This window comes from Mesoplodon mirus (genome assembly GCF_964341445.2).
Source record: "Mesoplodon mirus genome assembly, chromosome: 9".
Taxonomy (NCBI): Eukaryota; Metazoa; Chordata; class Mammalia; order Artiodactyla; family Ziphiidae; genus Mesoplodon; species Mesoplodon mirus.
The window spans coordinates 66,519,195-66,530,492 of record NC_138985.1 but is presented as its reverse complement, the minus strand read 5'-3'; the positions used below and the strand labels follow the sequence as shown (position 1 = coordinate 66,530,492).

Here is an 11,298-nt window from a genome sequence, read left to right as displayed (position 1 = left end):
CCTGCCGCCAGGTTGGGACGCCCTCTGTTGTTGCAGACAGAAGGAACTTCAAAGAATGGGCAGTAAGGGTGTGCCATAAAGGCCGGGTCTGCGAACTGTCTGGAATTCGGCCCTTAATGAGTTTACAACTGTCCAGCCCCAATTAAGATTTTCCACCAAAGCCCTTTCATTTGTTTGCTCTGTCTGCCGCCGATAAAGCGGCTGCGGAAACAGCTCACTTTTATGGGCACTGCCCTCTCGGCAGCGTAGATTCCGGGCTCCGTGCAGACCCCCCGGGGATAGGCCCTTGCCCAGCTTTTGGAGTGGGACGCCCGACCCGCGGCGGCTGCTGACGAAGTGAACTTCGTCAGGCCGGGCTGCTGGGCTGCAGTGTCAAGGTGAGGCCAGCAGATGGCAGTATGGCTCCACGCAAAAGGCGCCCGCGCCGCCATCTCCCGCCGCCTTGACTCTGGGAAGTTCCTAAGATGTCGACTTGATGCAAGCTTTTCTGGAATGGGAGACCCAGATTTGAGCGAACAGTGGTCGTATATTTTCGGTGCTGCTCACGCCTGGACAGAAGCCTCGCTGGGAAACAAAAAGGCAAGCGGCGGGGGCTCGCCTGACCTGCACCGCTCCCGCCCCCTTCTCCCCCATCCCGGGGGCCTAGCGCTGCGGGGCTGCAGCTGTCCGGCTGCTATGGGGCAGTAGATCCAGGCGCGGGGCCCGATCTAGGGTCACCGTTCCCAGCCCAGGACAGGCCTCGGGGCATCACGACGACGCTCGGAGAACGCGACTGACCGGCGGACAGACACAAGGTCTAAGGCCTACAGCCCGTGGACCTGGTGACCCCCCAGAGGGTGTGCAGAGGGCATACACGGTGGCCAAGGGTCCTACGGCGGCCCGAGAGTGAGCCCCGAAGTCTGCGCCCCGGTACAGGGTCGGGAGAGCCAGCACCCGCAGGCGAGCCAGGATCCCGGGACTAGGCCGCCTTAAAAACGTGACAATAAAATTAGGCAGCTGAAAATTGGGCGTAGAGGCATTCTTGGTAATTGTCTGGTGTGGGTATGGCAGTATGGGAAATCCCGGGGGACAGACCAGGAACTGCTTTAGTTATTCTAAAATAAATGTGGTATTTAAAATAATTATATTAACATCCCAGCTCCAGGATAGGAGCTCACGTGGTGAAAGCCTCCCTTGCTTTCTCTCGCCGCCGAATTTCCTGAGCAGTGGAAGCACTGAAGTTACTCTGGTGGGGAGGGAACCCCAATCCAGGCCCAGTCTATTCTCGACCCTGGGCGGGGGAACACGCCTCCGAGCCTTCCAGGAGGCGGTACGGAGCGCGGGTGCGAGGATCAGCCCCCACCCCCGCCCGGTGCAGAATGGTTTCAGAGGGAAAACGCAAAAGCAAACAGGGAACACTTCGAAGCACTCCCGAGCCCTGTGAACACACCACGCGGTGCATTTATTTGGGTTGTAATAATCTCCGCCAAGCCCACCAAATGTTTACAACCTGCATCTCCGCGCTGTACACGCTGTAAAACCGGGGACTGGGTTTTTGGCTGCCATCTCTCCTATCTCTCTCTCTCTCCGCCCTTCTCTGTTTATATACACACGTTGGTATTACAGACACACGCCTTCATTATATTTCCTTATATAATACATAAAATTTCACAGCCTCTGATGAAAGGGGTTTTTATAGCTTCCCCAAGAGCCGCCCGTGGCCGTGTATCCAAGCCGCAGATACAAAGCTCGATTTATGTAACTACAAATAAATGGCGGAGGAGCAGATCGGTGGCGACCGCTTCTCACCACCGATCACGGAGGCTCCAGGTAAGTGCAGGCCGGTCGGGAACTCTGCTTCGTGGACTGCCATGCGGGGCCTCTCTTGCCCTTGGCCTGCCGGTGGCTGGGAGGCGGCTCTCCCCGCTCGGCTGCCAGGGAACCGATTCCCTCTGAGTCGCGCAGACGGGACCCCGAGCCAGGCGGAGCTCCTTTGCACTTGTCAGGGATGAATCCGCCCCCGTGCCGCGACGGAAGACTGTGCACTCGGTGGAGAAGAGACGAGCAGCCCGCGAGACGGGTGCGGGTGGAAAAGTTTACAGAAGCAAATCGCCAGCCGCCCGACTCCCGACAGGCTCCATTCGCTGACCCAGAGCTGGGTTAACCTTCTTAGCTGGATTTAAATATTGAGGACTGTTTCATAACGAGAAGCAGGGGAAACACACTCTGCTTGGTAGGTAGGACCCCGGCTCCAGGAGAGCGCTGAGAAAATGTCTTTAATAAAGACAGCTCGGCTGCTTAGAAACTCGCCTTCTCGTGCCTGCCTCAGGTCGAGCGTCAACGAGTATTTCTGTGAATATTATCACATATAACCAAGTGCAGGTGTCTCTGTTCAGCCAAATAATTAGAAAACCAGAGGCTCCAGAACACGCGATTCAAGAGGCCATATTGAAAGCCTGGTTTTGTCTGGCCTTTTCGTTTTAAAACCCCGCTGCAGAAGGCAAGAGGGGAGAGAGAAGCTCAGAAACGAAAGGGAGGTTTCAGCACCCGCGGGACTCGGCCCAGTTGGCTGCCTTGGGCCCAGAAAGGCCGAGGCCTTGCCGGCAGTATCTGGATCCTCTTTGGCCCAGGAGAAGGTTCAGCGCGTCCTGCCAGGACGGCTTGGACCTGCGCCGGACAAAACCCGGGCAGTGGTGAGCCTATGGTACAGGCTCCCAGCCCTCTTGGCTGGGAACGCGTTCTTTCCTGCTCTCCCAGAAATCGCTCCCCCTCGGTCTGTCGGGTCGCCCCACGAGGGCAGGTTCTACTTTAAACGCCATCGCTGTCGGCTGCTCCAGCCACCGGAGTCTAGACAGACGGCGGCGGCGGGGCCCGTTCTTTCTCTTTGCGTCTTGCTCTGTGTCACCCGAGGAACAATTTATTGGTCTAAAGCTGTCTAATTCCGCCTCTTTGATCTCCTAGCCTTCTTCTTGTTTGTTTGGTCTTCATTTAACTTTCTTAGGCTTTTATTTCCTGCCACAAAGTAATGCTATTTGGAATATTTGGTATTTTCTTCTCTTCCAGTCTTACCCCACCATTCCCCAGCGGAGACACACCATCATCCTGGTCCTCCATAAAGGGCATCCCTGAATATTGCCACACTATGGCCCCTGTGCCCCCAGGGGAAACCACCAGGCACCCACCTGCCCAGACAGCCCCCGCCTCCCCACCCACGCCTCAGGCAGTCCACTAGGCCAGAGCTCGGCCTCCGTTGCATCCAAGCATGAACCCTTCTGACACCTTTTGTGCTTCTGGGACCCCCTGAGAGCGTGTGCTGAACAGGGGCGGCCTGGACCCTCTGAAAGTGATGGGAAGCGTTTTGTATACAAGGAATCAAACTCTATAATTCAGAGAATTTCCGGGGCAATTCCATTGTGAGGTCGGGTTTATGGTGTGCAATAGAGCTGAGCAGTAAAATGCATACTGACCTGACTGCTGGGCTTCCATCGAAGCCTGGGCAGTTTATGAGGCGTTTAGGGGAAGGGTTCACCCCACCACCCTCTAGGGAGTGGTGGGCAGCAGGGCATTCTGCTGCTCCGACCCTGCGCAGAGGTTGGAGGCTTGGGAAGGTAAGCTCCGAGAGTTGGGGCCCTGGGTGGGAGTGAGTGACTACTTTGAGCTTCAGTCTTGGAAAGGTAAAGCCAGTCCTTGGAAAGGTGAAGCTGCCAGAGCTGGGTGGCCTTTTGGGAAAGGTTCCCCTATTTGTTTTGGGGGTCTCCAAAAGAAATGGAGATCTATAGTGGGCTGCAGTCCCCAGGTGCCCGGGCCCACTCTCTTTTCCAAATTGGCTCTAAAGCATGTATTGCTCGCAGGCATCCAGGCCCATGAGGAGCTAGTTGAGGCCCAGGGGTGGCCCCAGTGAAAGCTACCAGAAACCTTACAGCACCGCTGGCACCTAGAAAGTGTTGGCCTGAGCTTCCAACAAGCTGGGGGAGAGAGACTTGGTCTCCCTTGAGCGAGGGGAACCAAGGTTTGCAGGGAGGACAAAAGAGTGTCCGGCCATTTCTTAGGCTTCCAGAGGCCAGCCAGGTGCCCAGGAGCGAACGCACAGAGCCTGCCCGGCCAGAGGTGTCCAGGAGGAGGGGGGGAACCTCATGTTAATAAATCTGCTGGCAAATGAGGCTCATTAATAGATAAATATTTCACTGTTTCCTTTAGGGCAGATAAACAGTGCGCTGCCGATTAAGGAAAGGAAGCTGAAAGACCTTGACTTTATTCCAACCACATGGTTCCAGTCTGCGGTGGCTTTCTCCCTGTAGCTGAAAGCAACGCTGCGCCTGCCCCATCTGGATCAGAGTCTAAGTCGGCCTCCAGCCCACTGGACCTGGGAGGGGGGAGACACAGGCAGAGTCGACTTGCCCAGAGCCGAGACTTGCCCACCCGGCCACCGTGGGGCGGGCGGATACTCGGAGTGCAGAGACCCTCCGTGGGCTGCGTCAATGGGCAGAAAGAGGGGCAGGGAGGACCCGCAGGCTTGGTCCAGCGTTCGGTAATAAGCAAGAGGGGACTGCGCCCGGCCGGCTCCGCGCGACCTCTGCAGGCCAGGGGTCCACGTTGGCGGCGGGCTGAGCGCCCGCGCGGAGCCTCAAGAGTCCTTTTCCAGCAGGACGCGCCAGGCCGGCCGGGCGCGGGCAGATTCGTTGGCCACATATTTGAGCCTCTTCCCCTTCCATTCTAGGCTGCCGCGGGCCCCGCGAAGCGAGACCACCTGTGAGGGCTGCTGAGATTGGTGGAGGCGATCATGTGGGCGGTCACGTGCTGTGGCGACCTCCGTCCAAAAGAAAATGGGGTTTGGTGTAAATCTGGGGGTGTAATGTTATCATATATCACGCTACCTCGTAAAACCGACACTGAAAGCTGCCGGACAACAAATCACAGGTCAAAATTATGAGTTCTTCGTATTATGTGAACGCGCTTTTTAGCAAATATACTGCGGGGGCTTCTCTATTCCAAAATGCCGAGCCGACTTCTTGCTCCTTTGCGCCCAGCTCGCAGAGAAGCGGCTACGGGGCGGGCGCTGGCGCCTTCCCTTCGACCGTACCGGGCTTGTACAATGTCAACAGCCCCCTCTATCAGAGCCCCTTCGCGTCCGGCTACGGCCTGGGTGCCGACGCCTACGGCAACCTGCCCTGCGCCTCCTACGACCAAAACATCCCGGGGCTCTGCAGTGACCTTGCCAAAGGCGCCTGCGACAAGGCAGACGAAGGCGCGCTGCACGGCCCGGCCGAGGCCAATTTCCGCATCTATCCTTGGATGCGGTCTTCAGGTAGGCGCAGCCGCTAGGCGGGCCGGGTGGGCGCGCGGGCTGGGAGCTGGGAGCACAGGGCTGGGAGCGTGGGGCTGGGAGCGCGGAGCACGGGGCTGGGAGCGCGGAGCGCGGAACAAGGCGGCTGCAAGCCGGCTGCCCCGTGACTCTTGGCGGCTCTGCCTTTCTGGTTTTAATTAGAGCCAAGGCGCCATAGCGTGGAGAGCTCATAGCATTGTATGTAAATGAGGCTCATAAAACTTTTTATTGCCCAATTAATGGGTTCGATCCTCGTAAATTTATTTAACTCCATTTGCCTTGGAATTTCAACACTAAGTTTGTTCGCTATTCTCTTCTCTCTCTCTTTCTCCCTCCCTTTCTTCTCTCTCCCTCCCTCCTCCTTTTCCTTTCAGCCAGGCTTTTTTTTTTTTTTTTTTTCTCAAAAGCAGGGAGAGCCAAACCCTTTAGGGCCCCTCACACGCCCCAGTGCCAGGGGCCATTTAAAGGCGGGGATGGGTGTGTGGGAGTGGAGACAGAGAGCCGGAGTGCCCTAGGAAGGTCCGGGGTTGGGGGCGCGGGCTGCTGGGGAGGGAAGGCGCCCCTGGAGTACTGGCCGCTGGAGAAGGTCTCCCTTTTGCCTAGCTAGGCGGGGAAGCGGCCCGGCTCGCCTTTGAATGGCAAAAGCGCAGCATCTCCCACTTGGGCACACTCTATATTTACAATTTCCCTTTGTCAGGGGGAAGCAGGACATTGTGGAAGCCTAGCCGGCTGGAAAGGGCGGTTGTAAAGTTGGGATTCTGCGCCTTCCCTCCTCACAGAGCTGCCTGCGCGTCTGGCACCGCAGTCGGGGTCTTCAGCTAATACTCCCGCTCCTCCCCCAGCTCAGTTTGGGGGCGCGGGGCGGAGGGGGACTCCACCCTAGGTCAGGGCCGGGAGGAAGGTGCGGGCTCTGGGATGGCGGCCTGGCTAATGCACTGTCCTGTTTGTGTCCCTGTCGCTTGTCTGTCCGTGTGTCCATGTGTGTGTATGTCTGCTCGCAGGGCCGGACCGAAAGCGGGGCCGCCAGACCTACACGCGCTACCAGACGCTGGAGCTGGAGAAGGAGTTCCACTTCAACCGCTACCTGACGCGGCGCCGCCGCATCGAGATCGCCCACGCGCTCTGCCTCACCGAGCGCCAGATCAAGATCTGGTTCCAGAACCGCCGCATGAAGTGGAAGAAGGAGCATAAGGATGAGGCTCCGGCCGCTTCCGCCGCCACCGAGGGTGCCGTGCCCGCCGCCGCTGCAGCCGCCACCGCCGACAAGGCCGACGACGAGGACGACGAGGAGGATGATGATGATGAGGAGGAGGAGGAGGAGGAGGAGGAGGAATGAGGGCTGGAGCCAGGGCTCTGGCTGCACCAGACAGTCGGGAAAGCGTCTTTAGAGACTGATTTTATTTACAAAAATGGAAAAAAATATAAAGAAAATGTTAAAAAAAAATCCTAGTCCCCAACTTGCACCCAATCTACCCCATTACCCGCTCCAGCTCCCAACTTATTTGGACTGAGCAGCCACCTAGACTGGGGCCCCTTGGGGATCCCCTCTGCCTTCGAGGACCACCCCCCAACAGACACCCCCAATCCCAGTCCCGCCAGCTTTGCTCTGGCACGGTTAAAATACTACCTAGCACAGGCCTCGGGGAGAGGCACCCCCAAACTACCTATGGGCCCAGCCCCAGAGGGCCTCCACTCCCAGGAAGCCCAGACATGTCCCAACACTGTCAGACACCCAACACCTCCCCCATACCCGCAAGAACCTGACTCTCAGTACTACCTACTTGCCCCAAACTACCTATTTTGTGCTGGCTGGCTCGCCTGCTACCTAGTGCTGAACCCTGCCCCCTCCACAGCCAGGCCGCTGCTGCTTCGGGCTAGCAGTCTTTAGGGTCTCTGAGGCTGTGCTGAGAAGGCACTGGTGTCCGGGGACCAGGGCATTGGCTTCTATTTAAATGGAAAAATAATATATTTATTCCAAAGCATTCTGAGTGCTGCAATCTAGAATCCCTCCTTCTTTGACCTGGGCAACCCATGTTCAGGCCCATCACCCCCTATTTCTGGAAGGGAGCATTCCCAAGCTAGCTGAAGGCCTCTGGGTTCACAGAGATGCTCCCAGCCTCCCTGCCCCTCCCCTGGCCTCTGTGTCCTGCTGTCCAGACATGTTGAATATGTACACCCTGACTTTTCCTACAATGGCAAATATTGTATATTTGAACAAGATTTTTTTGTCATTTATATAGTCTTGGAGCTCATTTGTAAGGCAATGTCCTGACTTGGGAAGGATGTGTTAATGGGGTGACTTTGTAGCATGGTGTGTTGTCTTGAGCTAACTCTATAGCGTGTGGGGAGGGCAGCCCTCCCCAGTGCCCTCCATCTCCTGTGTTGTCCTGTGTCCCCCTCATCCCTCTTGGCTCTAGCCTGGGCTTCCAGGAACAGGAAGGTACACTTCCTGTCTTGCCCAGTTAACAGTGTTTTATGTAACAGAAAAAATAAAGATGCTCGATGACAAAGAAATGTGGACCGCTTTATCTAGGGGGGAGGGGGCCTGGGGAAGAGAGAGTCAGAATGAGTGGAGAGCAAGCCCTGACTGTGTCTGTGTGGCCAAAGGGGCTTTGGGACAGCAAAAATGGAAGAAACAATAGGGTCCATGTGCTGGGTGTCACGTATTGGTGTATACACGTCGAATCCCTTTTCATGTGGACTCTTTATGTGTAGATTCATATAGGTGTGTGTACCTCTTTTTGTATGTGTATTTCTGTGTATTTTTGAGTCCATAATTGTATGTATTTCTTTGTCCATAATTGAGTGCAGGTGTTTTTGTGTGTAAACAATTGCAGGTATTTCTTCGTCCATAATTGTGTGCATGCGTTTCTGTGTGTCCATAATTGTATAGGTGCATTTCTCTGTGTGGAGATTTTTGTCCGGTTTGCATGTGTGTGCAAACATCTTCCAGATCCCTTGAAAACGGAATCTTCGATTGATACATTATATTCTATGAACCTCCCCAAAAAGCTCCATAAACTCCATGAGAGAATCCCAAATGCATCCTTTCCTATAAGGCTATATAGGGTGGGCTTGGAAAGGGGTATTACCCTACAATTGATTCCGAATTTTCCACGAGCCCTGAACCCGACCCCAGGATAGGACGCAGGATTCAGGGCCTCTGATGCAGACCCCAACCCCACATTCAGGCAAAGCGAGGGTGCTCCAGGACCCAGCACTGAAGCTGAGGGGTATGGGAAGGGGCAGGGACCGCAAACCCGGCTTTGAAACTTTGGCGCGGGCGTCTGGATGAGAAGGATTGAGGGGCTGGGGAAGGGGCGAGGGGTGGTGGGGACAGCGCAGAACAGGGTGAGCTCGGCGGGCGAAGACCTCGACTCCTGTCTCCTGCTTGGGTTGGGCCCACTTCTTATTACTCTTAATAAACCCCGGCCCAACTGGGTCTGTAAAACCTGCAGCCCCAAGTCGGGGCGGCCTCGGTGGTAAGATGGCGCCGGTGTAAGAGCTGCCTCCTCTTAGTGATGGGGAAAGGGTCATAAATCCGTTGTTGTTTATGAAAATTTACAACTTTGCAATACAACTTTATGAGTTGTTCGGCCCTTCCATTGGCCGTTGTCGGTCATGTGGATGGGAACCGTGAACATGAACTTTTTTATAATTTCCCTTGCGAGAATAGAGCCGCATTCTTCTGCTCCGCTCCGTCCTGCCTGCTTCGGCGCTCTGCCTTCCAGCCCGGCTCGGCTGTGCTTTGTCCGGCTATGGCGAGCGAGACGAGGCCCCGGCCCGGCCCGGCCCAGCCGCTCCCGCTGGAGGTGGGGCTCGTCCAGTTCCCGGCGCCGCCGCGGCCGCTTTGCAACTCGCAACCTGGCTAATTTCCTGCGTCCTCTAGCACCAGGAAGGAGGACAATTCGTCTCCCCGGGCTGCCCAAGCGACAGCTGTCAAAGGGGCAGGAGCTTCTGGGAACCGCCATCTGAAAGGTGAGACATGTGGGGAGACAGGAGCAAAGGTTGTGAGACGGTCGCCGGCACCGGCGGCAGTGGGAGAGGGCACCCAGGGCGGCTCTGAAGAGGGGCATACTCACCCTCACCCACCCACTCACCCGTTCACACACGCGCCTCCATCACACACTACAGCCCGCACTCGCCAACACACACACACACACACACACACACACACACACACCGTGCCTCTCTCTCCTCTTTCGGGCTCACCGTGGCAGTGAATGCCTGCTTTCCTTCTGTGGCACAGCGCCCTGGCACGGGGCAGGAACACTGAGGTCTTTCTCCCATTCCTCGGCGACCTCACAGAGCCCAAAAGGAAGTGGCCCTGCACCCTGCGTTCCCTGCCAGCCTCCCGGGTTTGGATTTTTTTTTATGACCCAATTGGCAGGATTGAATCCCCCAATAACTGGAGACAGTTCCCGACCTGGGAAGGTGGTAAGAGGGGAGGGCAAAGTGAATTCATCGACAGGGGTTTTATCAGCATCAACACAGCACCTTCTATTCCGTGGGAACTGGTTTCTGGAGAGAAAAGTAGACTGAGGGAAAAAAACAAACAAAAACTTACTAATTCAGCCAGGGTCCTCTGCTGAGTGCCTGCGTCCCTTCACGCGGTTTTCCGATGAGAGAGGTGTCTGAAGCGCGGGGAGAGGGAATAGGTTCGTGGGTGGAATTCTGTGTTGGAGGAGAGGATGGGGTTAATTGGCTGGGTGTTGCTTGGCGGGAAGTTTCGGTGCAGAGGATGTGGTGGTGTTATTGCGAGTGGCAGGGGCCCGCAGCCAAGGTTGAAGAAAGGACGCAAACCGAGTCTGGGCGATAGGGGACCTCCTCCCAGTCACAACCACCTCGGCGCAGCGGGCTGGCTGGCAACCGCGCGCTGCCCATCTCCGAGAGCCGGGGGAGGACTGTGCAGCCGACCGGGAGGAGGCACGGAGGGTGCCGCGGGCGTGGGCTTGACGAAGCGCGGTGGCACAGACCCAACTTGACCTGGGTGTACCTCGATCAGATTTGTCCCAGGAGCTTCCTGGGACAGCGACCAGAAATGATCCTGAGGTTCTGGGAGTTCTTTTTGTTTGCTTTTTGGTTTTGGTTGTTGTTGTTTCCCCACCTTAAGATGATGCCTTGGTATGCACTCTACAATTAAGAAGGGCCTGTGGACGTCGGGGATGTCCACCCGCGCTGGGGGGTACGCTGGGGCGGATAAAGCGGCGCATTTGCATCGCGGGGCCTTGGGCTGCCTGACTGCGGCTGCCGCGAGCAGATTATTTATTGCGACCGCGCCGGGCGCTCGCTGCTGCCACGCTGTGGCCGTCGCCGGAACCGACGCCAGCCGCAGCCCCGCGTCGTGCAGCCTGGCGCGACTGCTGCGCGGGCCCCTCAGAGGTTCCCAAGCAGCCCGAGGAGAGGGGGGCGAGGGAGGACCTCAGGGGCGGCCTCCCAGGGTCTGACTGGCCGGGAACCTCCCCCGCCTTGGCCACCCCTGACCGGAGCTGGACGCCCGACTAGACTCGAGTCCTGCCGCCACCCCAGCACCATGGAGACTGGTTGCACAGGCCGCCTGGCACGTCATGGCTGCTTCTCTCCAAACTGCGCGTCCCAAGGCGCCCCGGGGGCGCACACTGGTTCGGGAAACGCGCCCGCTGTGGGATTTTGAAATCGGAGATAGCACTCGTAGTCCTGAGGCCTGCAGGCCTGGCTGGCCCTGAGGAGGATCGGCTATGGCAAGGAAGGCGGGCTTTGGCTCCAAGCGAAGGCCTGTGACAGGCAGAGGCCGCACCTGTGTGCTATGGGCTCTGGCCTGGGCTAGCGATCCCGGCGGACGCAGTGGCCTTCAAGGAACCCCCCAGCAGGCCTCTCTCCAGACCGGCGGAGGTCGAGGAGCTCAGTGGGCAGCCCCGGGAAAGGGTGAATTGTGAGGCTCTGTTCGCCATCCCGACCCCCTCGAAGAGCAGCTGAAAGGTGAGTGGACTTTCTATGTGGCTTTGACCTAGAAAAGA

The 11,298-nt window shown here is 57.2% G+C and overlaps 2 protein-coding genes and 1 long non-coding RNA gene across 3 annotated transcripts in view; 2 read left to right on the top strand and 1 right to left on the bottom strand.

The window, feature by feature from the left end:
• The first annotated feature begins 4,826 nt into the window (after positions 1–4,826).
• On the top strand, positions 4,827–7,829 carry HOXA7 (homeobox A7). Its single transcript, XM_082632314.1, has 2 exons — positions 4,827–5,284; positions 6,304–7,829. Exons 1-2 carry the CDS (start codon positions 4,906–4,908, stop codon positions 6,636–6,638), a joined length of 714 nt encoding a protein of 237 aa, XP_082488440.1. The 5' UTR covers positions 4,827–4,905; the 3' UTR covers positions 6,639–7,829.
• A 992-nt stretch (positions 7,830–8,821) lies between these two features.
• Positions 8,822–9,961, bottom strand: LOC309810565. Its single transcript, XR_014295022.1, has 2 exons — positions 9,870–9,961; positions 8,822–9,273 (listed from the first exon to the last, which is right to left on the bottom strand). It is a non-coding gene; the product is annotated as an uncharacterized lncRNA (long non-coding RNA).
• A 1,240-nt stretch (positions 9,962–11,201) lies between these two features.
• The window catches only part of HOXA3 (homeobox A3), a 43,083-nt gene continuing 42,986 nt past the window's right edge, over positions 11,202–11,298 (top strand). Inside the window, exon 1 of the mRNA XM_082632657.1 lies at positions 11,202–11,260. The gene's annotated coding sequence lies outside the window, so the exon portion shown is untranslated. The remainder of the gene's footprint in view (positions 11,261–11,298) is intronic.